The sequence below is a fragment of the Rhinichthys klamathensis genome, unplaced genomic scaffold (assembly GCF_029890125.1).
Source record: "Rhinichthys klamathensis goyatoka isolate OS25496 unplaced genomic scaffold, OSU_Roscu_1.1 h1tg000781l_1, whole genome shotgun sequence".
Lineage (NCBI taxonomy): Eukaryota > Metazoa > Chordata > Actinopteri > Cypriniformes > Leuciscidae > Rhinichthys > Rhinichthys klamathensis.
The window spans coordinates 1,377,842-1,398,783 of record NW_026607178.1 but is presented as its reverse complement, the minus strand read 5'-3'; the positions used below and the strand labels follow the sequence as shown (position 1 = coordinate 1,398,783).

The following is a 20,942-nucleotide window of genomic DNA, read 5'->3' as shown; positions in this document are numbered from 1 at the left end:
ATTACATTACCGTTCAAAGGTTTGTAAGTGTTTTTGAAAGAGGTCTCTAATACTCACTAAGGCTGCATTTATTTGGTCAAAAACACAGTAAAATCAGTGATATTGTGAAATAGTATTGCAATTTAAAATAACTGCTTTCTATTTGACTTGTCACATGATCCTTCAGAAATCATTCAAATATGTTGATTTGGTGCTCAAGAAACATTTCTTATTATTATCAATGTTGAAAACGGCTGTGCTGCTTAAGATATTAATGAATCCTTGCTGAATAAAAATATTTGTTTCTATGGCTGTGTGAGTGAACACATTAACTTTGACAGTCCTAAATGTACAGTTTTCACTGACATTTTTTTGTATGAGGAGCATTGAAATTTGATCCTTTGTATCTTGATGTGGCAAGTTTGTATCATGTGCAAGCGTGAATAAGATTTTTATGTTTGGTCTGGCGCAAAACTAAGTGGGTGACTGAGTGATGGCAGAATTTTCATGTTTAAGTGAACTATCCCTTTAACTCAAATCTGTCAAATCAGCACTCTTTGTATAGTTCAGAGAATCCATGCGAGAGGACTTTCAAAGCATAGAGAAGCATTAAGGACTGTGAAGTGTTTCTTTCACACTTGCTTTAGCATTGAAGATGAAATGCATTTGCTGATGTTGTCCTCCTCACGCTAACACTAATAAAGCGCTGAAGCAGAATGATGAGTCTTAACAAATGAGTCAGTACCTCAGAGTCAACCTGAATTAGAGGCGTTCAGCAGATGAATGCATACTGTAGCTGCTGGGATCCTCTTCCTCTCTGGAAACAATCGGTCTGACAAGCCATTTATTTACCATGGTAAAAAAATAAGAGCATCCAGTTTACCTTCCCCACCTCTCTCTGTCTCATATTTGTTTATCAGTCAAGGGGCAGTACTCGGCTGTATATCAGAGCGCATCTGAAAAGCTGAACAGTCCCAATGGAACCGCATTGATGGTCTAGTAATATAGTCCAACATGCATTTGCATTAGTAGGTCTGCCTCTGGTGGGTAATTGATTGACTTTTTTTTTGTTAAAGCCTGTTGTATTAATTGCAGCCCTACTGACACACTGACCTTAATGGATGTTTCTGTCATCACCTGAGGCGTTAAACCCTTTCCATCTGGCCCCAATCAGCCCGGGACAGTCCACGTCATGCGACATCTTATTATTATTTTAGGTGAACCATCAATGAATGGAAATGTTGTAGCTTTTGTAGCTGTCTCACTTGCTATTGCTAGCGAAATTGCTTACCCTACCTTTTAAACTAAAATTAAAATGACTGAAAATGTTTTAATAAAAGCTAATTCAAAATATTATTAAAAACTGTAATGGTAGTATAGAAATAATAGCCTACTAAAATAAAGCTGGTATGTGGCACATTCATAAGCACAGTTTAATGGCCCCTATATACTGTCTGCTGGCAGTAACAGGCAGTTGAGGGGTCGTATTAACACATCTCTCGGGACCGCTTCCACAGATGGTCCTTTTGGATTCTTTCTATGTAAATAGCAGTGCTGTACAGTAGGACACAATGACACACACACCTCCCCCTGCGCCGTCACTGCTATCTGCAGTCACTTCCATTATTTACCATGTGAATATTTCATGGTGACATCAGTGTTCTGGACGTCCAGTGCCGCCAGAGGGGCCCCGCTAATGAGGCACGACGCCCCTCTCAGCTGGTCGCCTCACAGCCGGGCTAAATCTCATGTCTTCCTTTTTCTTCTTTATGTCCCACCACAGCGTCTTTCTCTCTGGCTCCTTTTGGCGTCGTTGTAAGCAGTTCACAACTAGGGTACATAATTAACCTTCATCCTAGTAAAAAGGATGGGGGGTGGCGAAGAGCCCAGATTAGGGCACTCCTCCAGTCAGACAGAAAGGCAATGTTTAGTGGTGCTTGCCAAGGCATGACTCACTATTACTGGTGCGCATACTTAAAGTAAGGGATTTGAACAAACCCCTAATCCTAAGTATTAGACTTCAGTGTGAAAATCATCTTGCACTGTTTGTACTACATGCATGAATACCGGCCTTTTTTTGTCCCATCTATTAATTTATTAAATATACTTTAAAATCCAATGCATGCATACATTATATTAAAGTCCCACTGAAGTGCCTTGAAACGCTGTGTTATTCAATGTGTTGATGTAATTTCCACTGTAACAGGAAGACATTGCAGGACATATCGAGCAGCCCCTCCCCCTTTTTAAAATAGCCAATAGCTTTTTTGCTAACATCACAGCTCAGCCCGGGACAACTGATTATCTTTACAATGGAACTGAATCAACCCTGAACTTCAGCTGAACAACAGCCGAAATGCATTATTTTCCTGTTATCACTGTAAAGCTGCTTTGAAACAATCTGTATTGTATAAACCGTTATATAAATAAAGGTGATTTGACATATGTACCATTCACCATAGGAAATAGTAATTGTGTGAAAAATTGACCGATTTCAGCCGCAGCTTCAGCATCTATTTATGGTGTAGGGGCGGAACGCTTTAGATTCTAGAGAGCATTTGATTGGACAGAAAATCTGAGGTGTCGAATGATCTCATCAAAATCATTGTTCCATATTGGCAGAAGTAAGAGACTGTAAGGTCTGAATGCTTATATCTTCTAAATGTGAATTTTGTCATTGTTTTGGAGCACTCTAGCTTATAGATAACCTTAAGGCTAACATATTCATACAAAAAGCCAAAAAAACTTCGATTTTGATTTCATAGGGACTTTAAATTTTCTGTGATGAGCATGTTTTTATTATTTCTATATTGAAATTGATTCTGTTTTATTTTTTGAGGTCAAAAAAAAAAAATATATCCTGAATTCATAATGGGGGAAAAAATGAAAGAATACAAAATTTTAAAATGACGTTTGACCATCTTTTATTATTATGTCTCACAGAGACAAAAATGACATCACAGAGGGACCCCTGCAGACAGTTCCTGACTGTGTCAAGGTCAATAACTTTCCTAAAATATCAGATAATTTGACCTTTTTATGACAGGACAAGGTTAGTTCAGGTTGGTAAATGTCCCCAAAAACTTGAATGAATGATTAATGCTATTTGTTTTTAAAAAAAGAAGAAGAAAAAACATTGGAAAATCTTTTTTTTTTTTTACTTTGTGTTGAAAAAAAAAATGATGTTAAAGATGTGTACACACATGTATTCAAGAAAAATATGTCAAATCTAGTTTCCCCTCACAATTTAATTTCAGATGCTTTCACACTGAATCTGCTGTTTATAACAACCCTGAACAGAATCAATTATTTGTATCTGATTTGTTCAGTGAAGTTGAAAATATATCTTTTCTTGTGTTTGCAGTGAGGGGGTCTTCAAGTGCCCGGAGGACCAGCTCCCACTGGATTACGCCAAGGTAGTAATGCACTCAGCTCTAATCTCTCATGCATTCTGCTGTGGAACAGATTACAGTTCAATCTCCCACAGTCATTTACATCCCTGCACTATACAGTGGAGTTACAGGGGCCTCTTTCTGTACAACTTTCCGTGAGTGGCTCTGCAAGAGTGTACGAAATGCTAATGTGTCAACAATAGCAGGCTATGTTTGTGAGTCAGTGACTGCCCCAGGCGCTAACCCTTCGTCCACGCTTCTCAAACCACCCGAGTAATCACACTAATGAACTACCACAGGCCACTCGTTTCCCTGGGAATGTGGAAAGGAAGGAATGAAGAAAGAAATGGAGATGACACATAGATTTGCTTGGAATATGACAGAATATATTTTATGCTGCTTTAATGCTGCAGTTTTTCTGCATGGAATTGCAATATATATATAAATATATTTCTAAATAATAAAAATATACATATAAACAGTCCTAGGTTGTTTGGACAAATAAGAAGTCTCAACTTCTTTTTGTTTTCACAATGATTTAGTCATTTAGCATGTTTAATTGGACATAAAATGTGCATCAATTCAAAAACAAACAAAAAAACATAAAGTCCATAAAATATGTTTTCTCTCTAGAACTAGAATGGAAAAAAGTAAAGATTTAAAAATAAAAAAGACAGCATGATCATAAACTGTAACACTAGCCAAAGGATGAGAGGAAGGGCAAAAAACGGATGCTGTGTTAACCCTTAAATCATTTTTAAATGTATCTCTTCATGAAGGCGTTACATATTAATACAGTAGCCTCCGCTGTAAGCATTTCCTCTCGCAAAATATTTCAGTTAGGCAATTTTCTTCTGTGGTTTAGCTCATTTACACCATGCCACATTAAAGAAGGAACTTCACCAAATCTTTAATCAAAGTTTTGGCTAATTTTTCATTTTAGCCTTTAGTTAATTTATCCCGTTGAGCTGAGAAGAGTTCTCTGCAGATGATCAACATATTGTAGCTTGAATTTAACAACAGCGAATTTAAAGCTACTCTAAATCAGTGATTGGCTGCCAGTGATAAAATACACAATCGTACATACAATCGTTTCCCAAATACTTTGTTGCTGATGTCAAAAACTGCGTTAAATCAGTCTCTGTGGGTTTTTTTTTTGTGGCATAAATAATTCATCTCCAACTTTCAGCCCTATTACTCCTAACATCTGAGTCATCTTCTCATGCAGTGTGTTTGACACGCTTCTGGAAGGGCACATGCACGAAGTTAAACCTGTTCTGTGTTGGAAAGAGCTTTAGCGCACTAATCCATTGAAACTGTGATTTGCATGAAGTCAGGGGGATAACTCTACTCATCCTGGAAAGCCTGGACTGCTGCAAGAGGGGTGTCTGATGCTCATGAGGCCTAAACACACACAATTATAGCACAAGCAGTAATTTCTAAAGACCCGACAGCCGTCCAGTCGCCCACAGATTACCCATCCACCTCCGCAGGGCTGTTGTTCAGTGCCTGTCTTTGCCTGTTTGAGGTTGGGTTCACCACACGTCTCATGTCTCATTTGGTATTACTCTGTCAAAGCTATCAAGTGAATAAGTACCATTGAAAAGTTTGGGGTCAGTGCTGCGATGTAATTTTGAAAGAATTGAATACTTTTATTCAGAAAAGATGCGTTAAATTTGGAACCTCGATATTGATAATGGTTTACAGTGACAAAGCGCCCTGAAGTTATCCAACTTATGAAAATTAGCGGCAGCACAATTCCGCATTTTTTATACTGAAGATTTGCCGCCTTATATGTATTGGATTGTATTGTATTTATTTATTTATTTTTAATCTACAAATCCTCCAACAATTATCAGTTGTTGTGTGTATGACAGCATGGCACAGTTGTTTATCTTAGTATGCCAGAAAAGCTGTCAATGAAAATTAATTTGTGTGTGTGTGTGTGTGTGGTTGGGAGGGTTGGGGGGGCGGCTCCGTATGGGATGACATGGGTGGCGAACGGCCACGTCTTCAGTGCTGCCTCACGTGCTGTCTTAACACAGCAGATCTGTGTGTGTGTGTGTGTGTGTGTGTGTGTGTGTATGTAAATCCTGCCTGCAGCGGATTTGGGCTGATTGGATGGAGTACCGTCTCATCCTTCATCGACTTTATGGCTGAAGGCAAGATGCAATAGCCGCTGAATGTGACGTACACACACAGACGCACGTGTACACACTCGTTTCACGGGGCTCTAGTTGAGGCCATCCGTCTCCGTGAAATTGAATTTGATCGTGCGGCATTGCATTTGTGTTTTTGACAAAACATTATTCTTTTCCCTGTCTTTCAAAATCCGTTTTACGGTACGCTTTGCTATTTTTTTCATGGTGCATCATTGTTGTTTATGTAAAATAACAATATAAAAGCATCAATGTACAACTGACTATGAATGACTACAAAAGTGCAATTTAAACATATATATATATATATATATATATATATATATAAAAAAAAAAGATATTGAAGAATTTCTTTAACTTAAATTTAGAAATCAAGATGGTCATCTTTCTTTAGAAATTAGGCTCGTTATAGATGATTATATCTGAAATTTCACTTGAAAATTATTATGGCAGCAGTAATTCATCAAATTATAATAAACTTATATGGAAAGAGCTTTATAACTAGACGTTTATCTTCAATTTAGACGTTGTTGAGCCAATTCAGTAGCCTGACTACGTCAGACAGTTCCTACTTCCGCTAATTTCATTTCGCTCCTGTAGTCAGTCTGAGATAGCAGCCTATCTTTCTGTTTTCCACCGGCCTGAAAACAGCCTGGCCAATCAACGAACAGAGGGCGGGCTGAAAGCCGTGACGTAGTCGGTAAGCGCCGTGTTTAAGATTAGGTCAGGGAAATCGAAAACGACCGCTGATATGGAGACGCGGATGCAATTCGCTCTGTTGTGGAGAATATTCCCGGCATTAGCAAACTGAAGCCCGAACACGAAGAGTGTGTATTAAACATTTTGAATGGAGGTGATGTTGTGGCCCTACTCCCTTTGGGAAAAGTTTAATTTATCAACTATTACCGATCGTCAGCGAGAAACTGGGGAGCCTTTTGACAGGTCAGTGTCTCTTTTCTTTTCCAGGTCTTAAATACCGTAAAACTTCAAATAATAGCCCGGGCTTTTATTTGCCCAAATCGTCGAACTGCACCGGCTTGTACTTGAGATAGGCGTCTAACTTATATGAGACAGGCCTTTATAGTTGAGATGTTGTTCATTGAGATGTTGTTCCTAGAGTCTATAATCTCTAAAAATCTCCAAATGCTCCACGTGAAACCGCGGTCTTCCGACCTCTTACTATCTTGTCGAATGATTTTTATGAATATGCGCGAGGGAGAGAGAGCAAGACAGCGCTCGTGTTGTTTGTAGACGTGGGAGTGCGCGCGCGCGGCCGGGGCTCTCTCTCTCTCTCTCTCTCTCTCTCTCTCTCTCTCTCTCTCTCTCTCTGCTCGTTTGTGCCCTGTCAAGCGCAGCAGTCATTCTATTACATCACTCACAGATCAAAAAAGTCGTTTACAGCCATGTTCACTCAGGTATTTCGCTCGCATCATCAAGTGTTTACAGTGGAAGTTCGATCATAGATTTGAGTTCGATGCATGATGTCTGTGGTTCGATGCGGCTGTGTCGGAGCATAACATACGTCATAAACAAACTTATCTGATTGGCTTACGGGTAACCAATGATTTTAAACTTCAGTACGCGCCCCCTAGCGAGAGAGAAAACACTTCTCTATTATGCTATCCCAGACTCTGTGTACGAAGCAAAGTGAAGTAGCAGAGTCTGGTATTACCAGGCTACCAATTCAGGTATGTGGTATGCAATCTTGCTCTTCATTCAGCACAGATTTTGTGAGTATATTTGTTACATTTTGTTACCTAATTTGAATAATTTAATTACTAAATAAAGCGCTAAAACAACAGGAACAATTCATTATTAGTGAATTTTCACCACAGTGTCAGTATGGATTCAAATTGTGTCAGAATTACAAAAGCTGGCTGTGAATTTAATTTAACTTCAGTTAAATTGATCAGTTTTCATCCCAAGTGAACAATATTGCGACTTCCAGGAAAAGGTAACACTTTATTTTAAGGCGACGTAGTAACACATTACTACATGTATTTACTATAGTAATAAAAGTAAATTATGCATAATTACAAGTAACTAAACCAAAAACCAAAGACTAACCAAAACTCTATAGTAGGTAGGCCTACATGTAGTTAATTGTACTAACTCAAATAAGTTACTAAGTGATATTAATGTAACTACTTCACCAGGAAAATTGCCGCAAAATAGAAATGAAAATCTAAGTTAAAATGACAGATGAAAACGTATGTACCTCAATCAAATTTATTTAGATTACTTATTTTATTATTATTGTATGTTTTTAATTATTATATATTTATTTGCATTTTAGTTTTCATGCAGAATTTCCCAAAATCTGCATCTCTCTTTCCTCGTCCACCTTCATACTCCCCCTAATGCTGATTGGCTACACGTTTGTTGTTGTGTTTGGTTGTGTCGGTCCGACCAACTTTCAAACAGTATTTTTCAAATATAGCTTACCCCACCTTTAACTAGACGAACACTCAGGAGAAAAACGTAGGCTTTCCACACATTAACAAAGACAAAAACTGTACAATGAACAGAAAGAACAGAGGGTTTGAATACACACAGGGATAATTAACGGAACAAGAAACGGGTGTGTGTAACTCGATCAGAAACCATGGAAATAAACTAGTAACAAGAACTCAGGCAAACAGTGACAGGGAACAATCAAAACAAAAACTAAACACAACATAACCCTGAAACTCAAATTATCTGTCAGAATCGCTAGATACCACTGCAAATAATGTGATTAACAAGATTTTGATTGGTGTGAAGTTTTATGAAATACTCAGTCAAGTTACACATTTATTGTGTTTTATGGTCAATCATGTCTGTCATTTCCGAGTACTCAATTACTCACACCTATCCTAATGAATGACGTGACTATAACTGAAATTATATCAACAGACAATCCCTTTTAGCATGGGAGACGCCACAGGCGTATACTGTGCCATAGTTAATAAGTGAACATTTAAATCCAGACCTCTGTCCTGTCCTTGAGTGGTTAATGTATGAGTGTGTTCTAAGAGAGGAGACAGCGTTGATTAATGTGTCCTTGGTGTAATGGTGTGTTATAGATCTATCCTGACCCTGAGCTGGAGCAGCAGATACTGGCGCTGGCCATCCGCTGTATTCACAGTGAAGAGGGCTGCCGCTGGACCGGCCAGATGAAACAGCTACAGGTAATGATGCTTTTCTCTTTTTATGATGCATTCTCTTTGTTCAGTCGTTTTTTGTTTCTGATGCTTTGTGAAAATACTAGTCTCCTAACACAGGGTTTCCGCGCGGTAGTAAAAGGTAGTAAAAGGTAGTAAAAATAATCTACCAAAATTAAGGCCCTTGAAAGGTAGTAAAAGGTAATAAATGCAATTTGACTTGGTAGTAAATTTTTCATCACCACCTCAATATGAGTTTCCATTTTTTTTCCAAAAAAATAAGGCTGTCTATGACGTAAATGTGTCTTATTAGTGGAATATTAAACGCAATATAGTAACATTAGCTGTGGTGCGCGAGCAGTGGATTGAGCGCGCAGCGGCACAGACGCGCGAGCTGGTCGAGCTCGAGCACATCCCTTCAAACAGACATCAGTGGAAAGTTTGTAGTTCAGTCGGATGTCAATGGCAAAGAAGATTAAAACGAGTCATCTAGCTTATTATTTACGTTAACTGACGAGAGAGAGCGCGCGCGCGCACTTCTGTTGAATGCTCCTGATCGTTCACTCAGCACGTGTTATTTGAATGAAAACTAAATCGTATATGTAAGTAAAGTAAAACATGACCTGTTACCTGATTTATGTATAACAAATGGTTCCCTACATTATTACTGGACGTGTGCAGGTCAAGAAGTTCCATGAACGCAAACATCCAAAGCGCGCGCTCCGCAAACCATCGCCTCAGCGCTCGAATACTGAAAATTGTCTTTCACGTCACAAAATTATGTAAAAACGCCCGTCTTGGCGAGTATCCTAGTAAACAAAGTTGGTTATATCTCATGTGAACGTAGCCATGTTCAAATGTGCGTTCGGTCTTAAAGGGGCAGCACTTTAATATACCTGCTACTGTGTTTTAATGTTAATCAAACAAAGGACAAATAAATTACTCACTGCTCTTGACTAAATGGTCTACCCTTTTCAACTTTACAAAAATATCCATCTATATTTAATTTATACAATAATGAATTGCAATTTTTGGACATTTGATTACTGTATTCAAATGTATGTACCAATCTACCCGAAAAACTCTAAAAACACTGTTTATTTCATTTGTAGCTTTTCTTTGTTCTATTGTATTTATTTGTCCTATTTGTAATTCGATTATTTTTTCTTATTTTGTTACTGACTGCTTACTTTTATTGGGCTGGTAGTTTTTGTTGTAGTATCAAAATTGGATTAAATAACTGGTATTTCACTGGTGTCTAAACATTTGTACCACTGACCCAATCTCAGCGCTGAGCCCTGCTGGAGCAGCTCTAAATATGTGCTGTGCTATTAAATGCAAGATAAAATATGATAGAGTAATAGAATGAACAGTGACAGAAACAGAAGCATGCTTTTTAGAAGGATTAATTAAGCATGAAAATATCTAAAGGAAATATATATTTGATGAACAAATTAAGCCAACTAATATGATTTATATTCTTTTGGTTTATCTACTAATACATTTAAAAATTACAAATGCAGTGAAAATTCAGGGATCGGTTACGGTATCGATATCGGCGAGTACCACAAATGAAAGTGTTGGTATCGGTCTCGTTTTCGTTCTGCAAAAAGTGGTATCGGTGCATCCCTAATTGAAAATATTTAACGGGTGAGGGTGAGGGGGGAGCAGCTCCCTATTTTGATGCTAGCAGCACTACACAGATCACGGCAAATCATGCCAACTTAAGGTTAGCTGTCGTCGCACCATCTCAGCAGCAAACCAGTGCAATATTTGAAGCACATTTAGAGATGTGATGAAATAAATTGCTGTTTTGGGATAGTAATTTCACTGCTTAAGTCTGCGTGTGTGAGAATGTGTGTTTGTGGGTAAGTGTGTGTGATGTGACACACTTTATTATAATTTTTTTTTTAATGTTTATTGTTGTTAAGTGTCATTCGTTTTTAAGAAGTGCCAAGGTTTTTCTTCACCTTATTAGGGCTAAGGGCTAACGTTATGGTTAGGATAACTCGAGGGCTAGGGTTAAGATAAGGACAACTGAAACTCAACTCGACACTAATATTGTCATTGTCAATTATGTTTTTTTTTTTTTGTAATGATCACAATTAAACATTAGTGTACCTAATATGTATGATGTGTGTGACAGTGTCACACTTATACCTTATAGTAAGTAGTAAGTGGTGCTTTGCATACCCCTCCCACACCCCCCAAAAAAGGGCTGCTGCTTGATGTCGTGTTGGTAGTAAAAAATATTCTGGAGGTAGTAAAAAAGGTAGTAAAAGGTAGTAAATTCATCTCTATGATTCCTGCATAAACCCTGTAACATAGCATCTGCTTGTATTGTGTCTATTAGTATCTGCTAGTGCTGATTTGTTTAAAATGTGTTGTTGTGTTAAAGTGATATTTCACCCTAAATTAAAAATGATGTCACCATAAATGTACACTACAAAGCATACTTGTCTGTTTTTTTTCCAGAGCCACTTCTCGACCTGCGCCTTCAACGTGATCCCCTGCCCCAACCGCTGCTCCGTCAAGCTGACGCGCAGAGACCTGCCCGAACACCTGCAGCACGACTGCCCCAAACGCAAGGTCAAGTGCGAGTTCTGCGGGAGCGAGTTCACAGGAGAGGCCTATGAGGTACCGAGGTCCAACCACATCAGAGACACATTGTTATAGAGTGCTGCAGGCATGTTGTAGAGTCCTAAGCACTTCCGGTTTCATCCTTTTAGCACTTCCGGTTCCATCGTTCTGAAAATGTGCTTTGGGTTAAATGCCTGAAATAAGGTCTGTGGTTAACACAAGCTCAAGATATTTTCACATTTTATACCATGACAAAATACATTAGTAATAGCTTACACTGAATTCAAGCTTTTACATGTCTTGAAAAAGACACATGCTAACAAGTGGCTGAATGGGACTACAGAGGTTGTCACAACTAACCTTGCTGTGTTTATACTTCCGCTCTATTCTTACTCAAACTTTTCAACTTATAGATTTTAAGTTTAGATTGAACGAGTTTTTGGAAGATTGAAAGAGTTATTTACTAGTTATTTTGCCAGTTGCATTTACAGTAAATTTCATTTGCGAAGATTATCTTGATGAACAAAATGTGTAAAAATCATAACATTTTGTTAGTCACAGAGCTTATTTTCTTCAACGATCCAAATGTCAATGGAAAAAAAATGTTGAGAGAACCAGGGTGATGCTAACTTCATTCCTGCAGCACTCTATTGTTTGGAATATTAGCCTTTTGGATGCATTAGGGTATTAGCTTTCTTATTTGATTACTGTGAGTTTTTGCTCTATAATATGGATTGCTACATGAAGGAAGAGGCCTGTGTGCTTCTCACCATGGTGTAATTCTGCAATGTGTGAAGAAAGAATTCGTAATTAGCAAATTGGCAGCTTGCTATCGTAGTAGCACAAGGACCAGGGTTGTTCGCTAATATAGTGCCACTCCTATTTTTATACATGTAATACAAACCTCACAATGTATAAAAGTGGCATTTAAGCATTTTTATTTGCATTTTATGGGAATCTTTCTTTTGTGTGTCGTGGGTAGGCTGCAAAATTGCACTAAATTGTTACAGTTTATGATTAAAGAACTATTTTATTTGGGATTTGCCACTTTATAGCGAAATTGTGGCGAAATTTGTGGCGAAATTTGTCTGTCTCTTTGCGCTATGAAATTGCTTGCAAGGCAGATATGATATTAAACAAACATTCTAGGTAGGGCTAGAATACACCACATGACTATTGCCCCGATTTGAGGTTTGAGAGAGTCGAAACTAGTTGCCTAAAGAGTAAATTCAAAGCCAGTCTGCAGATTTTGTGCAGTCATAGTTGACAAATTTCACAGAGAATCGCATAATGTATGACGGACACAGACTCTGATGTTTTTTGCTTCAGACTATGAATCCATCTAGTCAAAGGATTTAAAAAAAATGTCATTTCAAGCATCTGTCATTCCTCTCCTAGTACGTTGTTGCATGTTTCTGCATGAGTTTGTGTTTGGAATGACTTGGAAGGTCTGTTAGTGAGGCGTTTAATGTATAATGCTCAGTTTTTCTCTGTACGCATTTAGAAAAATCAATAAGTGTATGATTCCTAGAGTTCTTACTTTTTGACATTAATTATATACTCTTAACAGATGTGTCATTAAAGAACAAATTGGGTTCCACAAAGAACCTTTCATGGAACAGTTCTTAAAAGAACCATTTTTTCTTATCACTCTTAAAAAAATAAAGGTTCTTTTATTGGCATGTATTGTTCCATGAAGAACCTTTAACATCCATAGAACATTTCCATTGCACAAAAGTTTCTTTATAGTGGAAAAGGGTTCTTCAGATTATTCAAATGTTCTTCACACTTTAAAGATCTATTCCCATAAAGTTTTTTGGGGAAACCAAAATTGGTTCTTCTATGGCGTCAATGTTTTAAAAAAATTGAAACCATTTTTAAGAATTCCACTATAAACAACCTTTTGTGCAATGGAAATATTCAATAAATGGGGTTCTTCATGGAATCATTGATGTACCATCTATATGCCCCCTCTACACTGTGAAGACTGTGTCGGGATGGGTGTTTATGTTTCAGCCGACAAAAAAGAGTGCCACGACAGCGACAAAGCAGATCATTTCATTTATGCAAAACCGAAACGAACCTAAATCTTCAGCAGTGGTTTTCTTTGCAAGCTCTGGCAATATCTTCAGAAAATGCAAATCTAGTTTCTTTTCTTCCTCTCACATCTCCATCTCCTTTCAGAACCACCAGGGCATCTGTCCGCAGGAGAGCGTGTACTGCGAGAACAAGTGTGGCGCAAGAATGATGAGGAGACTATTATCCCAGCACACCATGACAGAATGCCCCAAACGCACACAGCCCTGCAAGTACTGCGGAAAAGAGTTTGTCTACGACACCATCCAGGTGAGTGACACGGCACAGCGAACCTCTACACCCAAATCATTCAGTGCTTTGACTTGGACTGGGACGGCCTTCAGCTGTGGTCTTACATGTACGACAGAAAAATGGATACAAATAGTGTTTGCTTATTGACTTTTCTGTGCGCACGTCCAACGCCTGGTGTTAATGGAACAGTAGCCGCTCAGTGGTGAATTAAAAGGGTTTTGAGGCTCCACAGGGTGGGATGGCAGTGGGCCTGTGACTACATAAATGCTGGCTTTCATTCTAGATTCTAGGTTTGGTGCCAACCACAGCTTGGACTGGCCTTGCTTCTTTTCATAACACCTGCGTTCACACACATAGAGATATACATTCTGAAAAACACAGTGAGATTCAGCAGCCCAGCTAACACACACACTAGCTCTGTTCCAAAACGTGGTGCGCTGCCTCGCTACATCTGTCATGGAACTTCATAAGTGACCAAAATGGGAGTGTTTTTAAGCAGCAAATGAAACAAATAGCGCTCCGCAGGAAAGACTAGATTTGCAGGTGATTTAAATACATTTTGATGTTAGCATGTTGCTAAGCGAACACGATGATAGCCTATATATAGGGTTAGTTCACCCAAAAATGAAATTAATTCTCACCCTCATGTCGTTCCAAACCCCTAAGTCTTTTGTTCATCTTCAGAGCACAAATGGAGATCTACGTATTTAATGAAATCTGAGAGCTTTATTTCCCTCCATTGATAGCATATATTGGCAAATTTGATGTTTCCCCATTCAAAGAGATAGGAGCTGCACTCGACCTGTGCCCGAGAGGCGTTTCAAAGATGGCCGCCAAGTGAAATGACTTGTCTTAAAAAGACTTTGCCACAGTGCATTTAAATGGATACATTTAATGCTGCCTCAGAATTTGGTTCAAACGAGGGATAATAGGAGGCGGCGTAATTAAGTCGCCTACCTTTTTGCACAGCACTTCGTGTTGTGAACGCCTATGATGCCTTAAAATACTGTCTCTGTAGGCACCCGTAGGTTTTGGAACCGAAAAACTGGTCTTTTAATTTCCTTATACAGAGGAGGATTCATATTTCGTTTTTCTTTTGTTGCATCATTTCTTACTTTATGACTAACATTTGGCCTACACTTCAATCCAAAGCCTGAACATTTATCAGTATGTGAACTGAACCCATGACTTTGGCGTTTCTAGTGTCACGCTACAAGAGCACGAGTGCAACGACTCTTTAGATGATCTCATGATGATTTCATGAATCCATGCATATTTTAGTTCTCGCATCTCAGAGCTCAAGCTGTTATTGCTCAAGATATCACAGCACAACCTACTGATTCACGTCAATGCTGACTGTTGCCTTTCATCCCGCAGAACCACCAGTACCACTGCCCTCGCTTTCCTGTGCAGTGTCCTAATCAATGCGGCACCCCGAACATTGCACGTGAGGATCTGGCGAACCACGTGAAGGAGAGCTGTGGCAGCGCGCTGATCCTTTGCCCCTTCAAGGAGGCCGGCTGCAAACACAGAGTGAGTCCTCCGCTGTAACTTCACCGCATTCATATGCTGCCCAATGCAGTTTTCCTTCCTCCACACCTGTAAAACTATGTTTCTGAGTCAGTAAAAAATTCCTTTGATGCTTATCGTAGAAGACTGTTTTTAAGGATGGGCTGTCTGCTGTGAGATATCATATTTGCTAGTTTTTGAGATCAAGGGAGTTCGGGGAAATACGTTTTTTGCACTTTGCAGGCATCACTGTCAACAACTTTACTGTAACATGTTTCTGGTCTCCTGTTTTTACTTGCAGTATATAGACCCGAGAGTATGGAGGACTAGCAGTGCTAGTTAAAAAACTACAAAAAACTAAAAGAAATGATCAATTTATTAATTGAAAAAATAAAAAAACTTAAAAAATATGAATAAAGCACTTTTCAAATGAAAAAATAAATGTAAAACTTATTTCATTAATTATTCTTAAAGCATTGTGTTAAACGTAACAGTAAAATAATAAATAATTTATTTACAAGTTTATTTTTTATTGATCCGTTGAAAAATATAAGTAAATGTAACAGTAAAATAATTAAATAATCACTTTTCAAATTGACAAATACAGAGGCGTATTGCAATTTGTTTATATAATTCAAGTTTAAGTACTTGAATTAGTTTAAAAGTAACAGTAAAATAATTTATTAATGACCAATAATAATAAAAAAAAGCCATTTGTAAATACTTTATATTCTTAAATGTTGCATTAATTAATTAATTAATTATAATTAATGAATAATGTTTTGAGTAATTAATTTTAAATATGTCTGTTTATTTATCAGTTTAAAAAGTGATTTATTAATTTTTTGTTCATTGATAGTTTTAAAATTGTAGGTAAATGGAGCAGTAAAATACTTACTTTTTGAAATGGGCAAATAAATAGACATATTACAACTGTTTATATAGTTCATGTTTCAAATTTTAGTTCGATGTAAAATAATTAATCTCATTTCAAATTGACAAATAAGTAGATATTTTAAACTGTTTATTTAATGAATCAGAAAAGGTCATTTGTAAATGTTTTTTATTTTTAAATGTTGCATTAATTATCTATTTATCTATCGTTATTTAACTACAGTTTTTTTAATCATTAATTATTTTTAAATATGTCAGTTTATTTGTTAGCTTGAAAACATTATTTATTTACATTTATATTTTTGAATTAATAGACTGATACATTGATTCATTGATGCATTGATTCGTGTCAAATTAAATATGATGTCTACAGTGATAATCAAGGTCTATAGTTATGTTAATAGCATTGTGCAGATCAAAACAAGATGAGCACATTTTAGTCAGCACTCAAATTCATATTATACTTATGCAAATGTTCTGCGCTCTGGTTTATAGTGCCCAAAGATGGCAATCGGACGACACCTGGAGGAGAGCACAAAATCCCACCTAACCATGATGTGTAATCTGGTGGGGCGGCAGCGGCAGGAAATCATGGAGCTGAGACGTGAAATGGAGGAGCTGTCGGTGAGTCACGACGGCGTTCTCATCTGGAAACTGACCGACTACTCGCGCAAGCTGCAGGAGGCCAAACTCCGCAACAACCACGAGTTCTTCAGTCCGCCCTTCTACACGCACCGCTACGGCTACAAGCTGCAGGTGTCCGCGTTCCTGAACGGCAACGGCAGCGGAGAGGGCTCGCACCTGTCCATCTACATCCGCGTGCTTCCCGGCGAGTACGACAACCTGCTGGAATGGCCCTTCTCCTACAAGGTGACCTTCTCCATTTTGGACCAGAGCGACCCGTCGCTGTCCAAACCTCAGCATATCACGGAGACCTTCAACCCTGATCCCAACTGGAAGAACTTCCAGAAACCGTGCAGCAGCCGGAACTCGCTGGACGAGAGCACGCTGGGTTTCGGCTACCCCAAGTTCATCTCGCACGAGGAGATCAAGAAGAGGAACTACATCCGCGACAACTCCATCTTCCTCAAAGCTTCCATAGAGATCCCACAAAAAATCATGGCCTGAGCCAGGACGTTTTGTCTTGACGTACATCTTTATGGACCCTTCTTCCTCTCAGAAACTCTACCGAAAGACTCAGAGCTCGTCTATCTGGTTATTTGGCTGGTTTTGAGGTATCCACGTGTAGAAGTGTTTCGCAAAATCATCACTTTAAAACGTTTTGGATTTGCTTTCTAACACTCTCTTCCTCAATTTACAGCAACGCCTTTGGACATTCAGTAGTGCCTAGAACATTTATTTTAATTTAAATGTTATTTTTATGTCATTTCTCTCGCAAATGTCAAGTGAACGATTGAAGCGGACTGTGAAAGGCTATTCGTAACCTTTGCACTTTGAGAATGTTCTTCGGAGGCAAGGCAACGGAGCTCTGCGACACGGTGGCAGGCATTCGGCGTACACACACACACACACACACACACACACACTAACCCTCTTTTTACCCTGTTGTGTACACGCTTTTGCCCAGCACCGGTCATTGATGAGAAACTCAAAAAAGCGTTGATTTCCTGTTTAACTCGTTTCAAGTAAACTAACAACAGCTGTGAACTAAATGTAGCTTAACTCGCTCTAGCGGTTCGAGACTTCTTCGACACAACGGTGCATAGTAGTATTTGATGATACGTTATGTTTTTTCAATACTATATAACATTTGGGACAAATACAGAGGTGCTAAAGCATGGTGGCAAGCTTTTTCGTTATTGTACAGTGGAAAAACGACACATTTTTCAAGCTCATGCACTTCGGTTCGGATCGAAAGCCATGCGAGAGATTGTTTACATTCAGTCTGTGGGTGTTTGTGAGGGTTGCATTCACAGGTCACATGATCTATGACGTGGACCAGTTTTTTGTACTGTATACCTGTATTCTTAACCAGCGTGTGAGGGCTTGACAGACGAGCATAAGGAACCAAATTTTTTTAATATGTGAAAAAAATAAATGTGAGCAACCTGTTGCGTTTGTGTCATAAACAGAGGGGGATTTCGAATGTGAACTCTGGACTCGCATGCTCAGTTGACTCTTTCTGTTCTTTGTCTCACTCTGTCGGACGCTGGCAGATGATGAATAGAAAGGTGCGGGCACTCGCAACGGCCGCCCAAAAGCGCGTCGAGTGCGAGGGCGTCATATTCGAGTGGCGCTGGCAGCCATGGTTACCCGTGCCTGTTAAAGCAGCATGTGAACGAGAGGAGAGTTCTTCCATGTGCCTGAGGAAGATGAGCCTTGTGCAATATGGCTGCCATTGCTCCATACAGACCAGTGGAGGACTTTGTCGATACTTATTATATATTATATGTGAATACTAATAAAAAAAAAAAACATGCAAAAAGCACATTCTTCTTCACATTTAATCTCGCTATGATACCAGCTAATATTTTGCAATGATTTTGAGAAAACCTGGGAGAAAAAAAAACAAAAACGAAAGACATTTTTGCTAAGATTCTGTATTTTACAAAGTACTTCAGATGTTTTCTACAACTCTTTTTGACGATGAGTTTCGGGGGCTGTACGTTGACGTTTTATGGACCCTTTTTATGTTTCACCTCTGTGGCATTTTCTCAGTCATTTTGTTTTGTCTGGTTTGGATTTTGCATATTATGTCTGTATTATTTCCTCTTGAAGAAGTATTTATTTTAAAGCGCCATGACATAAGCTTGACAAGAAATGGTGCAGATGTTTTTATATGTTGATTTGATGATTGCTTGTCAAATATCACTTGAAATAAAACAATGTCTACAAGGTCTGCTCTGATCAGGTTTCGTCTCTTAAATGTTGCTGGGAAACCCCTCTGAGCTCTCGGTTTGTCTCACCTGACAGTCGGCATCTCAAAGTTTACATGGCCCGCAGTGGCAAATGTTTACCAATCCCTCAGGAGCCGCACACAAGACCAGCGACACAAAGCTTTTGTAGAAGAAACAGCCCACAGTTGACCAAAAAAGAACTGCATATTCTTCAATTTAGTCTCAACTAACTTCGATAAGCCTTGTTCAGACTGTCAGTCCAAATCCAATTTTGGTGCAAATCTGATTGGAATCCAATCATATGCAAGTGTGAACGGCAAATGCAAATCCATTTTGTGCTACATTCAGATTTCTGGAATTCTGTTTTAGTCTGACCACTCTAACCAGATGTGGGCCGGATCTGGGCCGACACCATGTTGCTGTCTGGGTTTCCTAAAACATCTGACATGTTTATGTCGTGGCTTGAGAAAGTCACATGAACCACGTGAAATCCGATTTCAAATATGAATGTAGCTCGAAACGCATTTCATGTGATTTTTTTTTTTTTTGCCGTTCACACTTCTGATCACAAATCTGATCAGATTTCAGTCGGATATGCACAAAAATCGTATTTGGACACAGTCTGAACTAGGCTAAATAACTTTAGAAACTGTCCATAAGCCTCGTTCAGACTGTCAGTTCAAATCCAATTTAGTCTATGTGCATATCTGATTGAAATACAGATATCAACACTAGCCTATCAACACAACGTCTTTGCCATAGACACCAATTCAGATATTCCGAAAAACAAAAGAGCACCATTTGAACAGGTGCGATACAATAATTGAGCTCAGATTCCAATCGGATACATAAATAATCTGATTTGGACTGATAGAACATACAGTAGTGTCCACAGTAAGATCCAATAAAGTGATGTACAGCCAAAGTTCCCACGTTTGGGATTGGGTATAACAGAGAGTTGGGTCTGGAAAGTTATAAAATGGAAACTTCTATTGTGAATATACGTTGTCTTGTTGCACTTAGCTCTGAAATATTGCATCAGCTGCTCCTTTGGAGTGCAATCTCTATGAAATGATTCAGAAAAACTAAATTCAGCGATCACAAACCGCTGGAAATGCATTGGTGAAAAGGTGTGGAAACCCTAAAGGTCTTTACAAATACAGTTTGGCTGAAATGGCTCACAATGTCACAGCTTTTATTTCATTCACTCCATTTGCAAGCAGTCACGATGAGTGCCAAGTCTGCACAGTTTTTTTTTTATTGCTTTGTTTTAGCAATAAGTGAAAGGGGGCTGTATCTCATTACTACCCTCACATGTGCTGATCTCCCCCAGAGATGAAGGGGAGGAAGTGAAGCAGACGCGTGCTCAACTTTGATGTTGTGCCAGAGGTTTTCTCTGGACTCTGTACGGGTGTATGGGAGTTTTTGGAGAAAAGAAGGCATATAAAGGCTTCTCACAAGTCCCCCAGAGGAGAAAAGCTGTGCAGTTAAGACAGGCCAACCCTGAAACAGGCTTTACAAACTTTGTGTTGAGACCTAAAAGTTTGTTTGAAATGTGTGGAAGGGTCATGTATACACTATACCATTCAAAAGTTTGGGGTCAGTAAGATTTTTTTAAAGAAATCAATACTTTTAGTCAGCAAATAAATGGATCAAACGTGACAGTAAAGACATTCATAATGTTTCTGAGTAAGTTTCTCCAGCCGTATCGTTTTCCACAGCAATGCTGAACACAGAGTTATTTAAAGTTAACTGCAATAACCCAAAGCCGTACTGATGGCCCCTAAGTTTCCTGGCACAGGGAGTTCAAAGAGTAGCCCTGCGCTCATCTAGGGCAGAGTTCAGTGAAAATAGTAACATCTAATTACACATTAGCTCATACATGTTCCCCATTCGGAGTGGAACAGTCACGTGTGGCACAGAGCCCAGCTATAGACTGTTCAGCGCTCTTTCTGTGTGTCACTGATGCAATAAGTCAACAATAAAGCGCCTCTCTCTCAAATTCAAGGACTAAACTCTGTTTACGTTTTCCTAGGTGAGACTCTCGGCATGTCAATGAGTGATGTGTGCTAGCTTGAATGAGTCCCTTGAGCCCTGTGT

The 20,942-nt window shown here is 38.8% G+C and overlaps 1 protein-coding gene across 1 annotated transcript in view; it reads left to right on the top strand.

Moving 5' to 3' along the window:
• The window catches only part of traf4a (tnf receptor-associated factor 4a), a 41,682-nt gene extending 22,838 nt beyond the window's left edge, over window positions 1-18,844 (top strand). Inside the window, exons 2-7 of the mRNA XM_056243130.1 lie at window positions 3,344-3,395; window positions 8,596-8,700; window positions 11,149-11,310; window positions 13,438-13,599; window positions 14,959-15,114; window positions 16,480-18,844. Of these exons, the coding sequence (XP_056099105.1) occupies window positions 3,344-3,395; window positions 8,596-8,700; window positions 11,149-11,310; window positions 13,438-13,599; window positions 14,959-15,114; window positions 16,480-17,112 (1,270 nt within the window). The 3' untranslated portion in view covers window positions 17,113-18,844. The remainder of the gene's footprint in view (window positions 1-3,343; window positions 3,396-8,595; window positions 8,701-11,148; window positions 11,311-13,437; window positions 13,600-14,958; window positions 15,115-16,479) is intronic.
• Window positions 18,845-20,942: the final 2,098 nt, after the last annotated feature.